At 40.3% G+C, this 27566-nt stretch overlaps 1 protein-coding gene across 4 annotated transcripts in view; it reads right to left on the bottom strand.

Moving 5' to 3' along the window:
• cacna1aa (calcium channel, voltage-dependent, P/Q type, alpha 1A subunit, a) overlaps positions 1–27566 on the bottom strand; it is a 91361-nt gene that overhangs the window by 31742 nt on the left and 32053 nt on the right. For 3 of the 4 annotated variants that reach the window (XM_080904513.1, XM_080904514.1, XM_080904512.1), the window contains exons 6-31: positions 27207–27394; positions 25095–25198; positions 24861–24976; positions 23915–23959; positions 23722–23805; positions 22531–22737; positions 22118–22230; positions 21774–21886; positions 21558–21689; positions 21260–21332; positions 20800–20917; positions 17031–17098; positions 16766–16872; positions 14313–14363; positions 13308–13476; positions 12439–13034; positions 12000–12349; positions 11789–11912; positions 8939–9068; positions 8443–8502; positions 8233–8345; positions 1308–1407; positions 964–1124; positions 641–781; positions 350–551; positions 99–263 (exon numbers count right to left, since the gene is read on the bottom strand). In XM_080904513.1, the coding sequence (XP_080760639.1) occupies positions 99–263; positions 350–551; positions 641–781; positions 964–1124; positions 1308–1407; positions 8233–8345; positions 8443–8502; positions 8939–9068; positions 11789–11912; positions 12000–12349; positions 12439–13034; positions 13308–13476; positions 14313–14363; positions 16766–16872; positions 17031–17098; positions 20800–20917; positions 21260–21332; positions 21558–21689; positions 21774–21886; positions 22118–22230; positions 22531–22737; positions 23722–23805; positions 23915–23959; positions 24861–24976; positions 25095–25198; positions 27207–27394 (3830 nt within the window). The remainder of the gene's footprint in view (positions 1–98; positions 264–349; positions 552–640; positions 782–963; positions 1125–1307; positions 1408–8232; positions 8346–8442; positions 8503–8938; positions 9069–11788; positions 11913–11999; positions 12350–12438; positions 13035–13307; positions 13477–14312; positions 14364–16765; positions 16873–17030; positions 17099–20799; positions 20918–21259; positions 21333–21557; positions 21690–21773; positions 21887–22117; positions 22231–22530; positions 22738–23721; positions 23806–23914; positions 23960–24860; positions 24977–25094; positions 25199–27206; positions 27395–27566) is intronic. The other variant, XM_080904515.1, reaches the window with a different exon arrangement.

Genomic DNA, 27566 nt, shown 5'->3' with positions numbered 1-27566 from the left:
TAAATTTAGACGTTAAGTTCAGCAACTCGGTGGCTGTCTTGGTGTTTATGTTGTTCTGTGCGTTACTTATTCCTTGTTTGGAGCTTGCAGGCCTTTACCTTCATCATCAGCACGATTGTGTTGAGCGCGATCATCGCCATGATGGTATACTCAAATGGCGGTGACACCACAAACTCCCACATACGGTACTGAAAGCTTAGCTTGTTTTGTGGCATGTGGCGTGTCAGAGGCTTGGCGTTGATGGCAAAGTCTATACAGGCTCTCTGTCAAAAACAGCAGAAAAAGACATTTTCGGTTTGCATCGTGCCTTTCCATCATGCAACGCTCCAGTTTCGGAATCCTTGCTCACCTCATTCTTTTCTAAACTGTAATCTTCCATCATCTTGTCGCCTTGTTCCTGGAAAGTGATGATAATGAGAGCTACGAAGATGTTGACGAAGAAGAAGGGGAAGACCACGAAGTACACCACGTAAAAGATGGACATCTCCATCCGGTATCCTGGACTTGGGCCCTGATTCTCGTAAGTCGCATCGACCGAGTGTTTCAGCACCCTGAAGTGACAGTGAAGTATTGTTACAGGTTGTCAATATCCACACTTGCTCTATTTATGAATGAATATATTCACATATAGGCTACTCACTGCGGCCACCCCTCTCCAGTAGAGACAGTGAAGAGGGTGAGAAGGGCCCAAGCCACATTGTCGTAGTGGAAATCGTACTTCTTCCACTCCCGCTTCTGCGCCCTCACTTCGTTATCACGTTCGTACACCAGATACTCGCCTCTGAAAAACACAAAATCAGCACAAGGACTGAAAGGAAAAAAACTTATAAACGTTTGCATTAGGTATGACACAGAGGATGGAGAGGAGACACTTTAATCTTTAAGGATTAAACCAAAAGTTATGCAGGTCACCAGGACATTTTCACAGCGCAAGGTGAAAGGAGTTGGATTTTTTTTCCTGACCTGCAGTCGCGCTCAAATTCTTTGGATTCATCAGTGCAGTAAAAAAAACGCCCCTTGAAGAGCTGAACAGCAACCACAGCAAAGATGAACATGAAGAGTAAATAGACGATCAGGATGTTGAGCACATTCTTCAGAGAGTTCACCACACAGTCAAACACAGCCTGAGGACAAAGCAAGAGAACAACATAATATTAGGGGGGGTTAAAGAATAATAGATGATGGTAGATCAGGGTGTAATTTGTTTAATTTTCTTGGTTGTTGTACTTACCTTAAGGTAGATTTCATCAATAATCTGTGTAAAAGTGAAATATAAGTAATGGAGTCTCTTTGCTGCGCAAGCGTACCTTGAGTTTGGGAAGTCGTTTAATAGTCTTTAGAGGTCGTAGCACTCTCAGTACCCTCAGCGACTTGATGGTGCTGATGTCTTTTCCCTTGCTGTTCCCCCTACACGTGTTTACACACCAAAAACAAAGAAGACATACATGTACACACAGGAGAGTGAAAGTTACAAGTCTCAGCAGACTTAGTATACGCAGCACATGAAAGCCTTAATCCTCTCGATTCCAAAATGGCGATGGGCAGCCATTTCTTGATGGCATGTGTGTCCGAGTTAACTCAAAATCAATGAGTAACTACGTCTGGGTTAAGTGCATAGCAACGCATGCAGCATTGCTATCAGATTACGCTTTAGCCTTATTCCTAAGTGTGAGGATAACATCGTAGCTACATGCTAGAATTAGGTGGGGATTTATAACTAGAGTACATGCTATGGGAACAACTGATATCATTCCTGTCTGAATGCTATCTCCCTTGTGTAGTGTTTTGCAATGTATTTCAATGCCTTTCAAAAACACTAAAGCCTCAGTTTGCCCATGCGCAGTTAATGGTGAAATCTGTTCATGCTGCATTGAAACCTTGCTTTCCATGCTGCAGTATTTCTTCTTTTAAGCAGCAGTTTGAGGGGTGGAGAAATTTATTCTATAGAGAGACATTTAGAGAGAGAGAGTTTAGCTGTACTCTCAGCGAGAACAAAATTGTATTCTGTCGTAGGGCAGTTGAGTAAGAGGAGCAAAGCAAGGGGCTCTTCTGCTCGTCACCGTAAATGCGTTAAAAGTTTTAACACATTTTCAAAACGCCTTCAATTTCAAGCATATGCCACAATTTGGTAGTGTTGTTGTGCTTAAAAATGGGAAAAACTTTTTAAATGAACAAGCCAAACTCTCTCTTGATGACTCATCTAGTTAATTTCTATAAGCTCCAGGATTAGCTTGTTTCACAGCATTGTTCAGACAGCATGGAATCTTGTCTTGCATGGTTTTTGGCCAAGACAAAGATTTTATAAAGCATTTCCCAATGAAATGCTGAGCCAAACCTCTCTTTGTTTTTTTTCACTTTGGCAGTGTAACTGTCCAGGCACATATGCCATAGAGTGTTAAATTATAATAGACCTCAAAGGCTATGTTCAGACTGAAGACATGGCAGATTTGTTCCTTAAATCAGATGTTGTGATCAGACTTTCCTTATCTTTAAGTGTTACAGTCGGATTTGTGCTTCCAGACATTACCAACCTAGCTTTATGGGTTTCTGTGGTAACGCCATAGGTATCTCTCTAGCTATAGCAAGTAGCTTAAGATCCCTAGCTACTTGCTATAGCTTCCAAGGTGAAAGGTGTTGTTGTCCAAACTTTCTGAATAGGTTTCTGTAATCTAGACATGTCAAATACTGGATTTGGGCTGGCACTGTGTACAAGGCTGCAGGAGCCTAAAGAAACAATGCAGGAGTTAACTGATGCTGACTTTATGTAAACTGGCTGCGATTAGTTTAATAGAAAATTTGACTGTAATTCAAATGCCCTGATTTTAACAAATCCTCACATATCCAGTGTACAGATCAGGGTGAAGAGGTCACTGAAAGTGATCCTTAGGGGGGCAGCAGCTGTGTATACAGCTGCCTGTGTCTTACAGCTGTTAGACCAGATGGCAGACTGGTGGTGGCTGTGTGTGTATTTGCACACAACCACCACTAATGTGTATATCTGCATGAGTGTGTGTGTGTGTGTATGCAAATCACTGTGTCTGTGTTTTTATCCATCTTTGGTTAAAAGTTTCTTTCTTGATCATGTTCATATCCATATTTATTGAAATAAAAATGTGTGGAAAAACCTGCAATTAAAGCACAAATATCTCCTTTGCATCTGTGTGAATCAGCTGAGGACCTGACAGAAGTTAAGATGAGGTTTAGTTGGGTTTGAGTCCGAGTTGTTCCATGGTGAACAATGGATTTAAAAAAAAAAAGAAAAATAATATAGACAGATACACATTTCAACTTTGACAATGGATGAATGAGAAGGAAAGAGATGTGTGATCAGAGAAACAGATACCAAGAGTGCAGAAGAAGAAAATGAGGAGGAAAAAGTGAGAGAACTTTACCCGCTGCCGCTGCTGCTCGTAGTCCGAAGAGAGATATGAGTAAGAGGTGAGAACAACAAGACAGAGGAGACAAGGTGGGATAAAGAAACAGAATGGGACACAGAAAAGGAAGGATTTTGAGGGAAACATCCATATGAGAGAGAGAAAGGGGAAAAAAGAAAAGACAGTACCTTCTCTTGTTAGATCAACCAACCTACTCACACATTCAGATAATCTCTTACATTCACAATTTAGCCCCCCCCCCAAAAAAAACAAAAAAAACAAAACAAAACTGCTTGATGAGTGTGCAAGATTTCAAATGGTAACTAGTGCTACTCTGAAAATGATCTAATGTGTAAAACGTCATGATTAACAATTAAATATTCAAATTACTATTATTAAGGACCAGCAAGCCCACATATAAACTCATTTCAGGCACATAGCAGAGTAAACACTACCTGGTGAAAAAAACCATCTTAGAATGTCAACGTGCGCTTCAAGGCAAACCAAACTTGATTAGTCATCATCTCTGACTCTGAGCCTGTCTGGATCTGAACCTCAGTCTGACTGCAGAAATATGAAGGACAGCTGCATAAGTGGTCCAAGACACAGCAGCCCTCAGACCAGAATAATTTGATTAAGGGAGTGATAAACATCTCCAACAAGACTTCTGATCGCTTCAGGAGTGCTGTTTGATTTCACCAATTGAATTAAGGTACTATCTGGATGGGTAGGAATCTTTTCTTACTGGTTCCGATCTCCCATCAGCCATTAGCATGATAAACCTCTACTATAGTCAAATTGGGCTTGTTTGTTCATTTTCTTCAGATTAAGGCTACATTATAATTCATACTCAACATTTCCACTGGATGAATTTGGTCTTGCAGAGAAGATACACAGAGAAAGAAAATTCAGCAGTGAAACAGAAAGAGGTTGGGACACACAGAAAAGGTGGAGACAAAGATCTCTGTATATACAAACAGAGAGACACAAATTCAACTAAAATGAGGGGAAAGAGTGTTGGTTAAAACACACACACATATAAAGATGATTCACAAAGAGTGAACGTCTTGACAATGGATCACCTCTACCAGAACCGTGGAGCACCTGCCATGTTCATGAGTTCTTAATTCAGCTGGACTTTAACAATGTACTACGGCATAGTTATAAAGTGAGCAGATAAGCTGGACAACCTAGTTTATGTTAGATTAAACCAAAACTATTTTAGCATAACTGCATTTGAAAGCTGGAAGGTTTTTATTAGTTGAGATTATTGGTAACTTGTTGGGTTTAACTCTTACCCACTGGTGGGGATAGACTGCTGAAGGCACAGACCTGAATCTTGGTGAAATAATTCACGACTATTCCCAGTGACCGTGCCAAAATTTCTAACATTTTTGCCATAGTTCCAGAGACTCTCATTAATTTCAGTAAACAAATTACCGAATGACAAAAAAAGCCTATTTCTTCATTTAAGCGTGCAGAATATTTTCTTCGGTATATCTGGAGAAATACCCGTGAAAGTGCACTGTTTCACAGACTTTTCCGAGACCAGAATGATGAGAAAACTAAGTACATTTTGAGTGTCGTCGTGATGTATGATAAAAAGAGGTGGAAGAATGGACACAAAGTGCAGAGGAGGAGCAGTTCAGTAAAGGTGGCATAAAAGATGGGTCATTAGGACCGCAAAAAAAACCCAACTGTTTGAGGAGATCTGAGGGGACAACGTCACAAGATATCATTCTGGGACTATGAAAATCCAAGGTGTCATCTTTAGTTCAAGTCATTACTCAAGTGTCAGTTTTATTCAATTCAATTCAATAAAACTTTATTGATCCTGAAGGTTGACCCCGAAGGAAATTGGGTTAAGGCTACCGACCTTTGCCAGCGCCGACTTACCCTTCTGACCATACATACATTACACAAACATCACATGGGGAAGACAGGTCAGAGAGGTATAAAGTCAAAAGTTCAAAATGTATTAATTTATTTGTGTCACTTAGCTATTCCCATATTAATTTGCAGTATATTAATCGAAGACCTCAAGTGGTTAGATACAGAACACACTCACAGAGTCTCTGAAAGTTTCTCATTTCAGTTCAGTTTAAATAAAACTGTCAAATATATTCGGATTAATACAAATTCTGTACTGTATCACCTATTTACACTTACAGGAGCTGCTCAGCCTGGAAACCCATACTATGAAGCTCCTAATTCATAGTTTTTGTGTTGTTGTTAAATTCAGAGGAGGTTGGGAACTCTGCAGCAGTGTGTTGGTGACTTTTCTACACTGTGTACCTGCCTAACCCTGCTTTGTAACTTTTGTAAGGTCTGCCATATTGTGGTTGTGGTCCATTTTGCAATAATACCAGTTAAGGTTGACTGTGGAATATTTAAAAGGGAAGAAAGTTCATGAACTGACTTGTTGTAGGTATGGTGTCTTATATTATCACCATGCTTAAATTCACTGAACTCTTTAGAACAACAAATGTTTGTAAAGGCAGACTGTATGGCTAGGTGCCTGATCTGTGGCAAAAGCTGTAGTTAAAAGAGTGTGAAGCCCAAAACTTTTGTCCATAAGTGTATGTTACTGGTGTTTAAGTTAAAATGAGCAGAGCATCCTCCATCCAAGAGGCTCCAAGTCCACCAACTTCAATGACCCAACACAGAAGAATGCTAGGTGCCTTATAATCCAAGTGTCCAAAAGCTCATAGCAGTTTAAGCTATGTAGGTTTGCTTTCAGTCACTTCCACAGTAAAAAACAATATCCAGTGTCTTCACATATTGCAGACCTGTGTAAAAATCTATGGTATATCATTATCATTAATTTGAGAGCACATATATATTATGCGGAAACATATCTACTAGGGGTGCAACAATACTCGTATCGATATTGAACCGTTCGATACAGTGCTTTCGGTTCGGTATGCATATGTATCGAACAATACAAATTTTTTTATTTATTTTATCAACTTTTCTTCTGACCATGCTGTCTGTGTTGAGCGCTCAGTGGATGTGCGTTCGACTACTCCGCCTAGGCTGCACTGTCGAGTGCAAATCCACTGAGCGCAGCGCGAGCTAGCAAGACAGAAGCTAAGCTCGTTGCAACATGGCAACTGCCTTAACGCTACCCGAAATTGAACCTCCCCCACCCTCATTCAGAGCTGGCGTTTGGTACTATCTTGGTTTTCATGTGAAGCATGACCCTGATGGTAAGCGCGTCATGGACAAAAGTAAAACAGTATGTCGGATGTGCCACGCAATGCTCAATTTGTGGGAACTAGTGCGTTAGCACAGTTAGCTTGTTAACGTGTTAACGCCATCCAGCCCCACGCACGGGGCGATCCATGGTAACTTGTTAACGGAGATTTGCCGCGTTATGGCGTTAATGTCATTTTAACGAGATTAACGCTGACAGCACTAGTGGGAACACAACGAATATGACTGCACATTTACGCCGACATCATCCTAGTGCAAAGACAAGTGGAAGCAGACAAAAACAACAAGCACGCATGCTACAAACTTTACCCGGATCATTTAGACAGAGCACATGATTCTCCTTATGGGGACCTGATATGTTTAATATGCTGCTGAGAATATAGCCCAGAAGAAGCGTATAGTATAGCTTTTATTTTGAAAAGAGCCATTTCTCTGTTATAAACTCTCTTTTCCAAAGATGAGTGATTTCTCGATCAGATAGATATTTTTATTATTATTATTTTGTTGTTTCAGCAACATTAAATTTAAAAACTGTACTTTTGAGTTAAAATATGGTAAATGGTAAATGGCCTGTATTTATATAGCGCTTTACTAGTCCCTAAGGACCCCAAAGCGCTTTACATATCCAGTCATCCACCCATTCACACACATATTCACACACTGGTGATGGCAAGCTACATTGTAGCCACAGCCACCCTGGGGCGCACTGAAAGAGGCGATATAAATATATATTTATAATTTTAATAAATGACAAATTAAAAAGGCATGAACATTTTTTTGTATCGAAAAAAATATCGAACCGTGACACCAAAGCATCGACCCGAACCGAACTGTGAATTTTGTGTATCGTTGCACCCCTAATATCTACATATATGTGTATATATTATATCCAAAACATGACATCACATTAATACAGACTTCTAAATCTATAAATTGCTTTATATTCTCACATACCATGCAAAAGCAAAATTCATGCTTTGTACCAGCATAGCACTTATTATCTACAGCCTAACTCAGTAATCAACATGTAGTTGTATTTTTATCTTTACAGCCATGCAAATCAAGTAAAGATTAAAGTACCTGCTTTGTAGTAGAGAACGTAGTTGAGAATTTTGGTGACCTGGCCGGGGTTTGCATGGGCCCTTTTACTTTAGAACGCCCTGGGCACTAAAGGGTTACAGGTGCAAAGGGTGGTCCTCACCTCTCACATGGGGAGGTAGATAGGGAGAGGATGCTGGGATCTATTTTATAATGTGGGAGTGTTTACGCAGAAGCAGGAAGGAGCTTGAAATAGGAGGGGCTTAAAAATTAAAGGACTGCAGGAGCAAAATGTGAACGTAAGAGAAATGAAGTAAGGACATGGCCAAAAAAAGAGGACAGGTCTTTTGCACTCTAAATAAAGGTAAGACTTGGGTTTATGGTGGAGGATAACAGGACACAAGAGAATGAAAAAGTGCCAAGAGAGAAAATGTATGCGAGTGAATGAAAGAAAAGTGTGTAGGATAGAGAAAGTAGAGGCCAAAAATCAGCCATGGTTGAGTGAAGAAGAACAGGGGACGCTGTACTCCAAGGTACCAGTGAGAGGGGAGAGGAGCGGGAGAGGAGAAAAGAGAGCAGAGGGGGAAGCAGGAGGGAGACTTACGCTAAGGCGTAGGCGTAGGCCACCAGAGCACCACTAACCACTATAAAGTCAAGGATGTTCCACAAGTCCCGGAAATAAGAGCCCTGGTGCAAGACCAACCCCAGATCCACCATCTAGAAAAGAGACCAAAAACAAGGACCCATTACAGCCTTTATCAAAAAGAGGAGAATGTTTGTCTCAACACGGAGGAAAAATGCTGATTTGTCTCACCTTTACTAACATCTCAAAAGTAAAAACTCCTGTAAAGACGTAGTCAAAATAGCGCAGAACCTGCACAAAGAAAAAGTGAGCATATGATGATTTTGTATTTTAGATAAGTGCAGTGTTGCACTTATTTTGCATCATCTGATATTATATTACTAAAGAAGGCAGTACTTTAAACTTCAACTGTTTCCTGTGCATGTGTGGTCTGTGAGTTTGTATCATTTTGCTGAGTCTGAACACAGAAAATCCTGAATATTGTGTGTGCCACTTAATTGTCTACCCACTATAAAACTGTCAATAATCATTTTAAGTGCTGGATTTATATGTTCTATCTCATACTCTATATAGTTAATTCATTTACTGCTCAGACCTCCACGCACGTAAGGCTTGGGAGATGGCAAAAATAACCTTGAGAGTAAATACAAAAACTAATAGATAAATTATATGCATAATATTTTTGTTGCCAAAAGAACCAATAATACATGTATGATGAATTTCTTACATCGTTTCGAGGGGAATTGGGCCAAACAGGGTCTTCAGCTGCCAGGGCAATACTGCTCATTGCAATGACCAGCAGGATGCACATCTCAAAATAACGCAGGGTGCAAATGTAATGGCATGCTCGTCGAAACCTAGGAGCAGACAAAGATATTTGTTTTTCTCTTGCATTAATGCAATGCATACCATTATGTTTAATTTATAACTATAATGAAGGCCATTGTGGAGGCTAAACAAAATTTAAATCCCTCTCAAATACTCAACTAATGTTTAAACAGCTCTGTGTTAATGTTTACACAAACTAGACCTGCTCATTTGCTAAAATTAGGCTTTGTGTCTTCAACAAATTTTAGCAAATGACCTCTTTTCATGCTATGCCAGCACAGTCTAGAATACATGACATCATAGCTGGACTGGCCATCGGGCGATTTTTTGTTTTTATGGGCCGATGGATTTTTTTTTTTTTTTTTTTTTTTTAGGAAGGGTATATATAATGAAAGGTGTTGGATTGGCCAATTGGTCATGATCGACTCTGGGCTGGACCAATTACAGCCGAGGAGGCCGAATGCACCCGCCCCCTTGTTTAGCAATCACGTGATTTTCGCGCATTGCATGCCGGGAACTCGTGGCAAAACAATCCAAGTACCGCATCAAACGCAAGCATTTGCAGCACCGCAAAACGTTCATTCTCCGGTTCCAATACCTTCTTGTTTTTTCTTTGCCGCACAAAAAAGGAATGTACAAAACGAAGGAGAACAATGCCGGTCCGTACAAAGACAGACTCGACGAAAAGACAAAGAAAAGATACGAGGAAAAATCAAACCAGTAAAAGGGTTAGACCCTTACGAGCACACAGAGGGACAAAATACGTTAGCGTGCTGCCCAACTTTCACCACGCTCATATTTATAATTACACGGTTCTTGGGGTGAGTGCATACACTCATGAAGTTTAGTAACTTCAGGTCACTGCAACAAGCCCAGGTACAGTTTACTGACGGAGGGGTACAGGACCTTGAAATGCACCGTGTAGAACGAAAGACCATCGTACGAACAAAGGTAAGTTTACCAGTCTCACAAATCGTCTTCATAAATACACATTCCTTAACCGTTTATTAATAGGACCTTTGAGCTCAATGGTAATTAATTAGCAGTGGAAATAATTTCTGGTTCATTACAGAAATGTAGCAGTGACAATAATACTGTATGCTGTAATCGCACTGGACAATTAGTGATACAAAAAAACTGTTTTATCCTGTGAATAAACGTATATGTTTTTGTCAATGTACCATAATAACAGAAGCGAAACGCAATATCGTGTCAGGACAATTCACTATTTATGCACAATAAATAAAGGAGCATAGCGCGACAATTTCTGTTCAGCGCCAGACTTGCTTGTAACCTATATCACCAATTATGTTATGAAAATGACGCATTAACTACAACAGCAGACTGACCTTTGTGGGAATGCTTGGAGCAGACTAACCTGTGAGCTGGAGTGTTCTGGGACGTTATATTTGGTATATCCAGACCATCCGTCGGCTCTTACTTCGGAAACATGGCTTAAAACATTTCTCTTCAACGACGTAATCCGATTAAAAAAAAACGATCGGCTTCCTGTGGCTGTCATGCGACCGGCTGTTGCAGTTAATAATACAACAGCTTCTTGCCATTTTTTGTGTTTCTTTTTATCGCTGTGTAACTGAGTTCAATTGAAAGCCTGCGTGCGCTAGTACCTCTTGCCACAAGTTCCCAGAATCCTTTGCGGTTTTACCCCTGAATGACGTCACATTTTCAATCTTTATCCTGGTGGGCCGGTCTCTAGTCAAAATGCCCGGGCCGATTTTTTGTCCCAGTCCAGCCTTGCATGACATTATGATTGAGCTTCATTTGAAATAGTTTTTGAGATAGTGACAGGCAAGTCAATCTTTCCATCAGCACTGTGGGCAATTGTGGGACCACAGTAGAAAAGCTAAAGTAAAGCAGGGTTTACCCAAATATCAATCTGGGAATCCATCAGTTTGTCAGTGGCCGGGCAGTGGCAGTCTTTTCTTGGTTTCTGGTGTAGCTATCAGGATCAGATAACTGATATGTGGTTCATGCCTCCATTTTCCATCCATTGGGCAAACCATTGTAAGGTACAGACAATTTAATAGACTGCTAAATCCACACCAAACTGCATCAAATTAACTAAAGAGGCAAGAGTAGCTGTCTAGACACTAACTACATCCTTCCCTACCCTCAAAATATTATACCAACAATCAACTTTATCTCATACTTTTGGATCAAAAGTCAACTACAATAAAGCTGACTTTTGACTGTGCAAAGTGTAGGCAACAGAAAACAGCTATACAGCATTAGAGGAGTGGAGATATGGACATTACTTTTTTTCACTGCACAAAAGGACAAGAGCGTGAAGGTAAAATGGAAACTGCATCCATTATAGTATTATACTGCTTCATCTCTTTGCAAACATCTGCACAGACAGCATGCTAACGCAAAGCTAGCCAAGAATGATGATAAAGCTGAGTGCATGTTGACCCCAGCCCAGCAGCCAGAGCCTGAACTTCAACAAGTAACAAAAGCAGTGATGAGCAGTCAGGCTTGCAGCCTCTGTTTTGACCTGTTTATGTTTCTCATGCTTTCAAGTCTCTTTGGGCTGGTTTTCATCTTTTCTTTGTGTTGCTGACTTTGTGTTCACACTTAAGGAAAGATGTGTCCTCATTAGGATAGGGATTTAGCCAAAGGTTTATATGGTTAACTGGTAATTATGAGACAGTGTGTTTCAGTTTGCAATTTGTGCATATACTACGTGTGCTAGCCTGTGCATTGGTAATTGTTAGTACGTATCACTTACGGATTGGTGGTCGAGAAGATGAACATGGAGCTATATGGAGGCATGGGCCTAGGCCCTCCTTCCCCTCCTTCCTCATCATCATTTGTAGGAGGTGGCAGAGGTTCAGTGTTGGCATTTTTATTAACTGAAGGTAGGAGGAAAACATTGTAAAGAGCTATAAAGTAGCAGAAGAAATACAAAAGAAAAGAAAAACACATCCATTCACCCCTACCTTGCAGTATGGCATTGGTGGATGGAAATATGGGCATGTCCACAGCAGTATAATCAGGGTGGGGCAGCCTGATCACACTGTTTGCACGGTGATGTCCGACATTCCCATAACTATCCAACGTGACCAAACTTCCACGAGTGCCACTGTTAGCAAGATGAAGGGCAGATCCAAATCCAGGGGTGACAGTGTGACTGGCCACTGGATAGGGGCGACCCTCGCTAGGTGGTGTAGAACCAGACACCAGTTTGGTGTTCATGAGGTTGTCCATGTCCTCACTGTACTGGCTATTCTGCCTTGAGAGACTCTTTTGGATGGGCCGTGTGGTAGATAGGTTTGGGACACTGCAGTCCCTAGGAAGAGGTCAAAGAAAGAATTACAGCCATCAGATTAGAGGAGATTGTAAAAAGGATGACTGGAAAACGAAAAATGAATGACATACTTCCTTCTGTGTGAGCACATACGCTTCCCCTCGCCCTCTGTTTGGCTTCCACGCCGGCTTCTTCTTGACCTCTTCTCACCGCCATTGCCTGCTCGCTCATGCTCTCCTCCTTCCCTACTCCCATCCACTCCTTTGCTCTTATGTCTTCCAGATTTTCCAGCTCCTCCCCCACCTTCCTCACCATCTTCAGCATTCTTTCGATGTGACCTTGGCTTCCTGTGTTCGGACTGCCCTCCTCCTCGACTCCCAGTCCGCGTGTGGTGATGGCGCCTGGATACCCTCTCCTCTGAACCCGGCCCAGGAATCACTGTAGCATCCAGACGGACATGAGAGCTGTGGTGATGCTCACTTTTGCGGCTCCGTCTACTCTCCGTGGATTCTCCCCGCTCCATGGGAGGTCTGGGTGGACCTGAACCTCCTCCACCATCCCCTCCCACTTGGCCATGGTGCTCAGGATGGTGCTGGCTGACACAGAAGTCTGAGTTGTTGCCAGTTGTCTTGTTTGTGTTGTTATTACGATTTTCATGGGGGTCCACCACTAAGGGTCGATCAAGATGGGTCTTCATGTCTGGACGGATGTGACGTGAATAGTTGACCTGCAAGGAAACGAATGGATAGCGAAACAGCACAGAAGGAATAATTTCAAATTTTGTAATTCATGAGAGGAGGCAAAACTTTAGAAGACCTACATTTCAGTTATATATTGGAAATTTCCAACCAATATTTAGACCATAGTTGGTAAATAAGCCACCGATAAATGATTAACAAGAACAAATGAAAACCAATAAAAGTCATCATCAACACTCGTGGCCATAACTTGTGTACACTGATAGCACAAGTCTAGGGGCCCTTTTTGCCTTTTCCTTTACATTGTTGTGCTCCTCCCTCCCTGTCCTTGCCTTCCAGCGGTCATCTGCGTCCAATTCGTTATAGAGGGCCTCGCGGCTGGATGCCAGAGTCTGCTTCCTCAGCTCCTTGGTGCGCTGCTCCCACACTGACTTGCTGACTCCCTTAATGTGGTTCTTCTGCTGCTCCTTGCTGCAAAATGAAGAATGGTGGAAAAGGTAGAAAGGGATTGGCCTCGTTAAGACCTGCTTTAAGACTTGATGCTATGCAAATGAACGCACAAAGACATGAGAATGATGAAGTGGAAACCAACACTAAAAATATAAGTACATCAAATAGCAAGGACATAAAGACACACTGGGGGCCACAGACACTTAAAGGGTCATTTGACTGGACCTATAAAACAACGCAGCTCTTAACAGAACAGGGCTTTGGGTATCTGCACAGCTTGCCGAAGCACAAGGCAGGATGGCCCTATTTTGGTAAACCACGTGGGAAACAGTGTGGAGGATAACACTGAGGCGAGGTCCGAATTTGTTCAAATTATACACAACTAATCATCCCATGGTAAAGTACATACAATTTAATGGACAGATTTTGTGCAGAGCAAAAATAGCCATTGAGCTGAATTGAATGGTTTATATTAGTTAGAATAACTGATTTCTTGTTTTTGCAAAAAGATGAGATAAAAAAAACACCCCCAAACTGTCAGTGACCACCTCCTTTCTTACCCTCCAAAATTTCTATCAACTTTAACTCACTTTTCTCTCAGGGCCAACAGTCAATGACAATAAAGCAACAGCCGTAGGCAACAGAAACAGTACTTTAAAAAATAAGCCAACATAAAGAAAAAGCTAAAAAAAAAAAAAAAAATAAGCCAGATATGTACAATAATTTTGAAAAAAACAGATGTTACGAACAAAGGGCCAAGAAAAGGATAGAGATCTAAAACATGAAAAAAGCAAGGAATGGTTGTAAAGTCAATAAACAGAAGGAAGTCATAAATGAATAAACAAATAAATAAATACCAGTCCAGAAAGGGGTCAGAAGCGTTGTGACACTCACTGTGTACTTTGTTGCTGAGGAGGGAAACAGCTGGTGAGTGAGATGACACAAAAGAACAGAAGGAGGATTTCATTCCAAAATGGGCTATCCATTTATTTTTTTAAAAGAAAGGAAAAAAAACACAAAGTGCCAACTCTAAAAAAAATTATCGCTATCCACGACAAAAGTGTTACATGTCTAAACTACTAAAAAAGTAAACTATAATCCTGAAATCCAAAAATGGAAGCGAATCTTAGAATATTTTTTGTCAAAAATTTAAGCATTTTGGAATGCAACCCTTCGTACACACAGACACAAAAGACACATACACACACTCAACAAAATCCATTTTCTTCTATCACTCATTTTCCCTTCCCAAGTGCTGCTGTTGTGCGCTGATCAGTTTTACTTCTTTATAATGTACTGCACATGTTTACCCTTCACTCTCTTTTTCCACTGAAGCTCCTACATTAAAAAAATACTTACCAAAATATGGTCCTGTGGGTATATCCTACATGACAACATACACTGGCATTATGACAACATGTTTTAAAATTTTAATAAAACATGTAATATCTGCATATTTTTGACCTGTACTGAAAACTGATAAACCCTGAAAAGCTTACAGTAAGATTTAAAAATAAACATTTTAAATATGAAATGCTCTGCTTTGTCTTAAAGAGGGTTAGGGGCACTTAAAAAAGTAGATACATTTTGGTCATGAATTTATTTCTGAATTCAGAATTTGTGCATGATCCTCTTCCTAACACAAAATAGCACGCTAATAATTTAAAGGACCAAATCTATAAGGACAACCTAATTTAATATGATTTTTATTGTTTCCAAAGGCTTCTTTAAGCTTATTAAAAACACAGTGCTGAAACTTTTAAAAAAATTATTCACTATCATTAGAATAATACTTCCTAAAATGTCTTTGCACTCTGTTTAGAATGCATGGCTGTTTAAGAGAGAGCAATTTCCTTTTGAGAGTACAAACTGGACTTGTGTTGCCTTGGTTTTACGTAGTTTTCTCTGAGTCTGCCATATCTTCTTAAGAGATTCTTCATGCACCACTGATGTCCCCAAGTTTAAAATCCCTCCTTGGGAAAACAGGGACGATCTCCTCTTGAATTTAAATGTCTTTCTGTCTCTATCTCTCTCTTTCTTTTATTTGCACCACAGAAATTAGGGATTTGGATTTACACTGGCACAGTAGAACGTAAGGCAATCTGCAGCCCTACAATGCTTAAAGCTTAACCGAGACTCTATGGTAAACCTCTGTCCTACAGTCTGCTTTCAAAAGATTCAAGCAATTAGGCAGCATGGTTTGTGAAGGTTGTTTTTCTGGATAAATTTGGACAAAAAACCATGGTAACCTAGAGAAGAAATGCTGGATACTATACCAAACCGACATTACCTGAAAACTTCTTTTCTCACACACTCACATACATCCACACACATACACACATACAGACAGATACACATAAACTGTAGTGAAAATAAGACATATTTATATCATAATTCCAAGTAAATTAAACTGATTACACAGACACAGATGGTCACTTCATAGTGAAGCACACTACACGGCACAAACAGTAACAAGAACCTAAGCGATTCATAAAATGATGGAAATGTTAATAAGCATATGTACGTGTGAGTGTATTGAGCTAAAACTCTAGGGCATGTTTGTTCATTGTACCTGCGAGTGACAATGAGTGAGCACAGTCTCACACACCAAACTGCTAAGGACACGACTGTGCTATTACGTATGGTATTTAAAAACAAACATGGTACTCCTGTGTTGTGCTGAACGTATTTTCATGCACGTATTTGTATCTGAGAGCAAAGTGTGTGAACTTTACCAGACGTGAAAGTACAGAGCCTTGTGTGTACAGAGAAAAGGGATCAAAGACTAAGACGAAAAGTAAAGGAGAAGAAAGAGATGACAGAGAGAAGGACGAGAAGCAAGTATATGTGTGTTTAGGCTATCCCCAATTTCCTTTCCTTGCCAGATAGATGAAGACATGATTTATTCCACTATGATGACAAAATGGCAAAATATACAGAGAATTTTTACATTCATGAACTTTAAATTTTATATTGAAACAGAAAAAAGTCAGTTTGGAAGATGCTATTTGATCAATGAATATATTGCAATTCTAAGAAAAAAGTGGGGCTGTGTACTTTTGAAGGGTAATTAGTCAATAAAGCTCATTGTGATGAAAGACTATTTGCAATCACCAACATCACCACACGTTCATAAGGTGATGAAGTGATGTTTTAAGAATCCAAACTTGAACAGATTATGGTTCACTGACGGTTTTCCTGACTTCAAACACTCAACTGTGCTATACCGTCCACTTCCCAAAGTGCTGAGTCCGACATAAGTACTAGACTCCCAGATGGTGACACAAAAGTAATAGAGACAGAGACTCACGCTGCAATGGAGAGGTTTGCAGCAGATAGTGGGCTAACTTCAGCCACTTCCTTGGCTTTCTGCAGGGCAATCTTCTGATTGGCAGCTTCCTCTTCTTCCTGTTCATCCTGCAAATGTGGATTAGAAAATAAATCAAAACCCAAATATGATAAAGGCAGGAAAAATTCACATGAGGGAAGCAGAAGAAGTTCATTGATTAGAGGAGGATAACTCGTGGTTAATGTGTTAGTGTAAGAAACTGCACTCATATTAGACTGTACTATACCTTGGTCAGTTCCTGTGCGTTGGCCAGATTGTCCACAGCGATGGCCAAGAACACATTCAGCAGAGTGTCTGAACACAGAGTTAAAAGCAATCCAGCATCTGGGAGATTGTTTGTGCAAGAGAATACAAAATGTAGATAAAATAATTGGCTAAGCCACTTATATTATAATGTACCTCTTGGCAAGTTGATGTATTGGATTGCAGCGTATCATTATTGCTACAGTATCATCCTTGATACAGATCCCTTAACAGTGTGTGGTTCGACTTACAGATGACAACACAGGTCTGTATCAGTATATGCCAGGACAGTGGATTTATCAGAATCTCAATTAGGATTATGACAGTGACATCTCCGTGTTGACAATCACTTTGGTATTATAATCCCAATTCCAGAAAAATTGGGACGTTGTACAAAATGTAGATAAAAACAGAATGCAGTGGTTTGAAAATCGAATAAAACCCATATTTTATTCACAGTATATCAAAGAAAATATCAAATGTTTAACCTGAGAAAATATACTATTTTAATTACTGACAAAATGCTAGCAATCTAGATTGTGCCTGACAGAGGTTTAACCTGCGTGGCAAAGAAAGGGATTTCTAGAAGTGTTCCCAAGCCCATGCAATGATTGACAGAATCACAGAATTCTGTCTATTTTCAATGCAGTGCCACCTGAAGGCGAGCATCCATTTCAGGTTATTTAATATTCGAAGATTCAATGTATATATTCCTGGTTCTGGTTCTTTTAGTTGTTTTTCTTATTTGTGTTATATTTGTAGTTTCTGGTCTTAGTTTTGACATCTGGGGCCCGTTCTTCGTACGTCGCTCACTACATCCAAGATCAAATGACACATCCAAGATCAAACCATCGCGCTAACCGTGAGCTCGCTAATCCGGTTCTCCGAACACACCTTCCGTTGACGATTAGTACAGCTGGACGCAGTAATGTGACATCACTGGGTGTCGTAAAAGGGGCTACGCATCGATAGTAGAAACATTGATCGGCAACCCTCTGATTGGTCGGCGAAAATGTCGAAGGAGTGCGCTCGGCTCGGTATTTTTCGGCAGCAGAGCAAGAACTCTTGAGTGAGGGATTTCAGGAGTTTCAGAGTTTAATCAGAACGCAAGGGAACACTGCAAAGGCTGCAAAAGCAAGGAGAGAGGGCTGGCAGAAAGTTGCTGACAAATTAAACTCGTAAGTAATTTAATAATAATAATAATAATATATTGGATTTATATAGCGCTTTTCAAGGCACCCAAAGCGCTTTACAATGCCACTATTCATTCACTCTCACATTCACACACTGGTGGAGGCAGCTACGGTTGTAGCCACAGCTGCCCTGGGGCAGACTGACAGAAGCCAGGCTGCCATATCGCGCCATCGGCCCCTCTGGCCAACACCAGTAGGCGGTAGGGTAGATTTATTATATTACACTATATTATCCAATATTATATTACATTATATTATATTGTTATATTATATCCTCTTTCACATTAGAGCCACAACAGGACCCACTAGAACATGGGAACAAGTAAAAGTGAAATATAAGAATATTCTATAGAATGGTAATATTTATCACTTATATTGCTTTTCGTCTCTTGGAAAGAGACCCTGAAATAATCTGTTTGTTTGTTTATAACAGCAACCAAGAAAAGGGCAGAGCAAAAAAAGACAGGTGGTGGTCCTGCACCCCCTCGTCAACAAGTTGGTTAAGTAAATAATACCCTCACGGGAAAATCGATATCTCTCAATGAGCACACTGTCGCGCTGAGCTAAAGGATCCTGTCTGTCCCGCAATATACGCTGAATTCTGAGGACTCTCCTTATCAATCTTGCACCTTCCGCAATGGGTTGCTCGCGTAAACGGACAGGACATGGCTGCGACAGGCTTCCCAAATCCACCTTGGCTTTTATAGCCGTGGTCTCTCATCTTGATTACACGAAGTAATTTACAATTACTACTCTGAAATATGAATTACATCTGTAATAATCACATACATGTAATAGAATGTTAATAGTACATTTCCCTTTTTTAGGAAATGACCTGTATGTATCTGTGTGACATCAATAAAAGGATCAAGTGCTGCATTATCTTCAGTTACATTGATGTTATTTATTTATCGCTGTTGCTTTCGTATAAATGAAGCGGACATACCTGCGTGGCCGCGATCTAATCCTGTTTACATAAAGTAAACCTGCTCCCGAGCAGGTTTACGCTTACGGCTCTGTTGCTATGACAGCAAGTCCCGGATGAGCTTCGGGGAACCGAACGATCCAAGATCACGCGAAATCGTCAACAATCTAATCCAGCTAACTTACTTAGCGAGGTACGAAGAACAGGCCCCTGGTCTTTAGGTTCTGTTTCCATGCCTCTCCTGTTCGGTGTTCCTTTTCTGTCTCCTTAGTTAGTCTGCTTCCCAGTGTCAAGTGTTATCGTACTTCCTGTCTTATTTTGACAGTCTCTCATCCTGTGTTCTCTGTGTTCGGTTTTGCTTCCCTGTCCTGTTAGGCTGTATTAATTCCAGCGGTGCTCCCTGCTGTTTCCCTTCCTCTCATGATCCTGTGTGCATTTAGGTTCTCTGTATTCCTCCGCTTGTTGTCACATCATCCCTGTCTGCTATGTGCTTCCCTGTGTTTCCACACAGCGCTACATAACATGTCCCTTGTGCACAGAGATTCCTCTGGATTCTGTATTTCATGATATTATGCACTGCATATGATCAGATATTCAAAGCACTCAAAATTTTGCATTATTACAGGAAAAGTTTTCTAATACTGTTCTGCAATTTGTTGACAGTGTTTTTGCAGATTGGTGAACCTCTGCCCATCTTTATTTCTGAGAGACTCTCTCACTCTCTCACATGTTCTTTTTACACCCAATTATGTTACTGACCTGTTGCCAGTGAACCTAACTGGGTGCAAACTCCTTGAGGTGTTTCTTTTTAGACCACTTGCTTTTCCAGCCTTTTGTTGCCCCATCCCAACTTTTTTGAGACATGTTGCCACCTTCAAATTCAAAACAAGCCAGTATTTTTTTTATAAAGCAGTAAAATGTCCCAGTTTTAACATTTAATATGTTTTCCATGTTATATATGGGTTTGTCCACTGCTTCAAAACCTTTGAAGAACTGAGATTGTACATAATATGACTCTGTAGCTGAAGATGAAGAGCTGACTCTGCCCTCAGTCCAGCATGAATAAAAGAAGCATGACTATTTCTCAGAGATTGTTCTTTTTCTTACACGTTCTCACTTTGATCTTTTGTCAGCTGTGCCAAAGAACAGGTTGTCAGTGAATAAAACAGTAAATACAACACTGACTGAAGCTCTTGCAAGTGACCGTTGGAGAGCGCCTGGCCCCTGCAGTGAATTGAGCTTCTCAGGCAGACCATCATGCAGGTTGTTTGTCGGATGGTTTCTGTGCAATGTCTCGATGTTTCAATGCAAGACTAATTGCTTCAATGTCGATATGCCAAAAAAAACGATTAAAGGAAGTCAGGCTAAGAAAAAAAGTAGCACTTCTATTCAGAGTAACAGCAACTACAAAACAACAGCAAACAGCAATAGGTAGAAAGAAGCATTCTAACTATTCCACCTTTGAGGCTGTCCTAAAGAAAACTGTAAAAAAAATCTGCATTTAACCTTTGTATGACTTTTTACTGTGAGTAAAGTAAAAATGTGTAAAATACATCTACAAATGTCTCCACTCTAAATATCTGAGAGCTGCGCATGCATGTAGGCTTATCTGCAATGTCACTGTCAAGGGATACAGTTGCCAAAAAGCGTGAGTACAATGAAGAAGACGGAGAAGGCCATGCCCTTGTTGACTCCACCCTGAGATTTGATGCCATCATACATCACCATATTCCAGTCCTCGCCGGTCAGGATCTGGCAAACATACACAAATATTCAGACGATGCTATGACGAGCACTCTCACATCCACATATTTGCTCAAAATGCTATAATCAAAGAACAGACTCACCCTTTTCTACACACTACTTAAATATTTGAACATGTTTTAGCAGAATTATGCTCCCACCTAATAATCTTTAAGGGTTCTAGAGTAGCATTTTACATTTTATATCACTTCCTCGTGCGCAAATCCTCTTTAGTCCTTTCAGCGTTTAGCTTTAATCCAGCTTTGTCTTCGATTTTGCGGCTTTTTCTCCCTCCACTAGCCTCTCCCTCCCCTTTTCTCCTTTTACAGTACATCGCTCTCCTCTGCTTACCTGGAACACCGTCATTATTGCTGCGGGAAATGTATCGAAGTTGGTTGGAGGGGTGCCACTTTCAAAATTAAACCTAGCAGTGAAAGAATGAAAAAAAATATATATATATAATAGGAGCTGAGAAAACAGTGAGCATAGAGAGAACGACTGAGAGAGCCAGAGGCAAGCACAACAAATGTTTGTCTGAAAAACCAGCGCTCTGAAAAACTGCCTTAGGTCAACTGGCAATTAGCAAAAACCAATAGGTTAGCAGAAAATTAAATCATGGCTGTTAAAGGGGAAGGAGAGAGACACTGACTGTCCTCCGAAGAGCTGCATGCCCAGCAGCGCAAAGACGACTATGAAGAGGAAGAGCAGGAAGAGCAAGCTGATGATGGACTTCATGGAATTGAGCAGAGACACGACGAGGTTACGCAAAGACGCCCAGTACCTGGGAAACAGACACATGGAAATGATGATAATACCATGTCCTTTATTTTAATGTATGATCATTACTGTATTACAAGTGACTCACTTGGTGACTTTGAAGATCCTCAATAACCTGAGAGCTCGTAGCACACTGATGCCAAACGATGTGCCCGGTTGGATGATGGACCAAAGGACTTCAAATATGCTACCACATATCACCTAATATAAATGTAAGCATATGCAATTATAGATAGTTATTTATTATACTGAGCAAATAATCTACAGACATCAGCATGCAGTATGGCACATTTGTGTTTGTGTAAAGTCTATAGCAGAGGTTTTTTTCATCTATTGTTTTCATCCCACAGGTGTAAAGTCCGTCTATAGACCCGCTTATGAGTTTGTACATTGTGTTATTTTCTTATTGGGTGTGGACTGAGAAGGGCTCACACTGCAGTCGAAGCAGTTGAAGGAGGAGTTGAGGTAGGCCTGTCTGCCCAGGCCGTACAGTTTTACAAACATCTCTGTCAAGAATATTCCCAGGAAGATGAATTCGGCAAAATCTGCACAGAGGGAAGAACACAAAAAGAGATGAGGGTGAAAACCTGAGCGAGTCTCTGTGTGTGTATTCGTCCCAGAACCATTTTTGAAAAAGACTTAGTCTGCATGAAAGGAAAACTGTGTGTGCTTGGATGCGCTTGTGTTAAACGACTGGGTCAGCTCTTTCATGGATTTAGCCACATTAATGAAGAATTTGCTCACCCACTCCTTTTCCAATAATCTGTGATGAAAGTATTTGTGCATTTGCGGAGATAATCGGCCCATACTTGCACTAAGTATGCAAGCATTCACCTCCTACTCACATAGAAAATCTGAAAGTGGTTCAGGCTGGTCGTAGTGCACAACAGCCACACACAGCGTGTTGAGGCCCACCAAACACAGCACGGTCCAGTAGAAGCCCTGGGACTTAACAACATGACGGATAAAGAAGCGAAACCGCCGCTCCCGCCGCTTGAAAGTCGATCCCTCCAGCTTGGAGCTCTTCAAGCTGGCACGAGCAAACGGTGAACCTACCATTCAAAAAGGATAAATGAGGCACATCGTGTATCAACAGCTGCACTGTGACATAAATGAAAAGAAGTCAATGAGTGACCAAAAAGGCGACACAATCACTGGCACTAAAATGTTAATGCTATCTTTTGCCTGTATTTTTTTTTAATACAGGCAAAAGATCCCATCCCATTATTTCTGTAAATTATTAGGAGAGTAAAAGAATGCATTATTCTTTTATAGTGGACAGTTACTAAAGTAGAGTCAACTATATCGATGGACCTCCTATTTGCTGGAACACTACAATTCAATCAACCTTTCGGCACTGAATCTGCTTTTTAAGTACAAATTGATGTATAATTCACTTAAAGGTAGCACATGATCAAAGCTGCCTTATCAATTTTGAATTTCTAGGTTGCACCATGTCCATTATTGCTCTAAAGAATGAAGAAAAAAAGTTTGCTTTCAGAATCTTAGAGAAGTGCCTAGAATGACTGTGCTGAAAAAATGGTTTGAGCGGAGAAACGGGAATGAGATAACAAGGGCAAGTTAAAGATAGGGGAAAAAAAGATGAGGGGCTCGGGGACAGTGAAAATGTAACATTAGGAGTGCAGAGCAGCAGAGAGGGAGAAAGGAGAGGGAAGGGCGGGAGAGGGATGGAGAGGAGGGTCAGGTAATGCTGATATGCAAGATAAGATAGCATCTCTGTGTACCTGCGATTTGCCTTTGACTGTGGGTCTGTTTCTCCTGTGTGCTACTCTTAATGTGGGGATATAAATTCCTTTTTACAGTCATAATGGGAAATAAGTGTGTTTTAAAGCAAGATTATCATGGAGTTAGGTTTAGGTTAAGAGCTGTGGTAGAAATGTGTAGGGTTTGGGAGCTTTTGCAGAAAAAAACAAAACAAGTAAATGCAGTGTTCTCTGAGGGGATGTAAAATGGCTTTGTTGTGTGTGTGTGTGTGTGGTAGACAGACAGAGAGAGAGAAACACAACACATCTTACCTACTCCCAGGTCTCCCTCCCCTTCCTCTGAATTTAGAAGCTCAGCTTTGCTTTTGTGGTTCTTTGTGGCTCTCCTACGAGAACCTGTTATACAGTACAAATATATTTATACATTTACCCACAACACAACAGTTCAGCTATTCATTTATGCATATTTATATGTTACATTCGAAAAGAAAAAGGAAATTGATACCATCATATTCATTTTCATTCTCATCATCCGCCAAGATGACCTCTTCTACAAAACACACAAGCAAAAATGTGAATATATTATACATTTATGTGTAAGTTCCACAACATCTTCATACATCTTTTTAAATCATAGTCTCTGTTTCACTCAGTAGTCCCTCTTTTGTTTTATTAGCTTCTGTGTTTTTATGTAAAATTTGTCTTTTCAGGAAGATCAAAGCTCTGTCCCCTTTATCTGCCCCTTTATTCGATTTGACCCTCTTTTACTCTTATTTTCTCTCACATTTCCTGCCTTCAACAGATAGCTACCAGGCCGGAGAGGTGGACAAAACTCTCTATCCAAGGGTCTGTAATCTGTAAGATATTCAAGATATAATATGTGTTATAAGTTCCATTAAATTTGTGTCACTGCTTTACTGGATATGTGTTATGTTAAAGGTAAATGACATTGAAAAAAATGGCAAAAAGAAAGCACAACCATATAGAGCAGCTGCAATGGGAAACTTTTGAATAAGAACAAACCAAAACTTGTCAGTGCTAAGGTGTCAGTGTGTATTCAGCTATAACTATAAAATACAATGTAATATGGATCCTTCTTCCCTGAATAACAACTGTTGTGCAAGTGATTGTGATAATGTCACATTATAACTCATGTTTACTGTGACTGCTTTTATGATAAAATCCACAAAAAGGGATTTTTGGCCTCATTTTTTAAGTGTTTACTTTGACGTTCCGGGAAAAAGTGATGGTTTACTTTCATTCCAGCATCACACAAGCTGGTCTTCAAACTTACAGCTGAATATATATTAAGTCTTCTGAATTTCCAGTGGTTTGAGTGTTAATATCTAAGCAGAAATTTGCTGTGACATCTGACATGTATTACACTGTAATACATGTCAGGTGTTTTTATATGGTCAAATGTTGCCAGGCATGCACTCAGTCATACATACCAGCTTTACAGATCCACTCCAGGTAACCGTTAAGTTCCCTTTCAATCTGCTGCTGTCTTCGGAGCTTCAGAAACTCACTCCTGTTCTCCACACGCTCTCTCTCTTTGGCGAACTCGCTGCAGACACACACATGACACAAGTATATACCCTGCACATCACATCATCACCTGAGACCTCTGTAAAGCACGTTGGGACTGTTTCTTTTTATATATTTACACATGCACATAAACTTACCCCGACAACACACCCAGCACCAGGTTGAGCATAAAGAAAGAGCCGATGATGATGAGGGGGATGAAGTACATCCAGTTCCATGCACTCCCTGAGGCATCGTTGCTCTGGAAACACACGTGAGGACACACGCGCGCACACACACACACACAAACATAATTAATCAGGAATCAATGTTTTGCTCTTTACTTGAGTATTTGATACAAAGTGAATTAAAAGAAACCAGTTAATGTTAGATAATGGTTTATAAATGTGAGTTTAACAAAGGTTAATATTAATAAGACGAACTTTTCAGTTAATTTGAATCAAAGGTTGAATTTTTCATTCATTTAAATCAGCAAAGTGGGTACACCTGAAAAACTGAGCAGCTGTAGCTATATATACATATTGATTTGCTGAAAGCTGAAGGCATCAAAATTCATTCTCTACCTCCCTGCTTTGTCACATTGAGGTACGTTCATGTACATATATATGCACCACCACCAAGTTAAAGATATAATATGCTTTATATAGCCTAATTAAAAATAACCTACTGCTATCCTAGTGACTTATTCTTTGACGTTGTCATTAAAGAGTGGAAACAATGTGCTTTAAACTGCTGTCTACAACTTATGGAAACATAAACAAAAGCAGGCATGACATGATTTTGCTTTAAGTCATCTCAGTAAGTAAATGCGTATCTGCCACTCTATTTAGCTGCTCCGAGAGAGTAAATAATGTATAACAAATGCTTTGCTCTCTCGCTCTCGGTCCCTACCATCCTCCCTTACAGACCATTCTTTCATTATCATTCTTTATTCAGTTCTTATTGTTTTGTCTCCCCTCCTCCTATGGAACCCCTTAAGAACGCCCTCCATCTGCCTTTTCATCACTCCCTTATCTATCTCAATGCTAGTTTAACCTTTTCTTCATTCCTTTCTCCATAGCCATCTCCTCACTGTCACTGAACAACCTTTACAGTGATTTTATCAATCCCAACTTGAGACCCGGGCTTTTCTTTTCTGTTTCGAGCTCTCTTTCTCATAGCCTCCCTCCCTTTTCCTTCCAGTCTCCTCCATCTTTCCTTCTTCCTGCATGTAAGCCGGCATCGCCGCTGTGTACCCAATGTACCGCAGACCCTTTTTCTACCATTAAACTTTTATTGCTCCCCTCCCGAGCAGCTGCAAGAATAACTTGGGCTGAACAGGCCTTTTTAAATATAGAGCAGCACCGGGAAGGAGGGACAGAAGGAGAGAGACACAGAGGGAGATCGACAGAATGCAGGAAGACAAGCAGGAATAAGGGGAGAAAGGAAAGGACAGAGGAAGAAAGGTAAAAGAACTGGGTGGACGGAGAGGGAAAGGAGATGGGAAAAACAGATGACTACAGTAACAATCAAAGACCCTCATCTGCCTCTGGTGTCCACAGCAACCGTTGCCCCTGACAGCAGGGAACAATTCAGTCTTGGACATGAGTGATGGCATTGTTAGTACTCATTTAATAGGTAGATAAGCAGTTTGCACAGGTGAAATTGTTGAAGGTTTTAACAGTCTAATTTTTGTACTTGATTAGAGAACGCACTCTCAAATGGCTTTGAGTGAAAATACTCCTGTTAACAAACTGGAGTAAAATTTACATTTTACTCCAGCTTGTTAACAGGAGTTTGTTTAAAAATAAGTCTGACAAGCATTTTTAAGCACTTCATTAGACAAAAAGATCTAATGAAGTGCACCTTAGGTTATAAGGTGCACTTCATTAGATCTTTTTGTTTGCTGTTTTGTTATAGATATTTTAGCTAATGTGAAGGTTTAATCCGTAAAAAACAGCCACAAAATATGACAGAAATATTTTTTTTCCCATGATCACCAGATAGCAAAATACACTGATACTGTATTTTTTTTTCTAAGATGAATTAACAGGCAAACATGATAAGAGCAGGTTTGTGGAATTTTAGCATGCTGTAGCATTTTTTTTTTCTCTTGAACAAGACCTTCTTTATTAAATCTTTTATTTTTGCCTTGCTAAATTTAACACCTTTACATAGACATCCTCTGCTTTCCTGGTTGCACTGGTGTGGCCAAAACGTTGGTCACTGAATGTGTACTAGTGTTGCAAATGCTGTTCAGCTTGACATACATAGTAGAGCAGGTCAGTCCAGCCCTCCATGGTGATACACTGGAAAACGGTGAGAATAGCAAACAGAATGTTGTCAAACTGGGTGATGCCGTAGTTTGGTCCCAGCCAGTACTCTCTACAAACGGTGTCCTCTGGACACAGCCGAGATGGAAGCTCTACCCCACATGGAAACTCTTCCCGGATCTCTTCTAAACATGCGTAAAAGTGGGATAAAACAAGTATGAGCAAATTCCATGTACTCGCAAATGTATTTAATAATTTTAAATCCCTCTTGAGAAAACGTCAAATACTTCAGATGTTGAATGAGGCTACATCTGCAGAAACTGCACAGTATACCAAAAATGTACTATTTTAAGTTCT

This window comes from Rhamphochromis sp. 'chilingali' (genome assembly GCF_963969265.1).
Source record: "Rhamphochromis sp. 'chilingali' genome assembly, chromosome: 15".
NCBI classification, from domain to species: Eukaryota; Metazoa; Chordata; class Actinopteri; order Cichliformes; family Cichlidae; genus Rhamphochromis; species Rhamphochromis sp. 'chilingali'.
The sequence above is the reverse complement of the archived record's forward strand: the minus strand, read 5'-3'. Positions and strand labels throughout refer to the sequence as shown.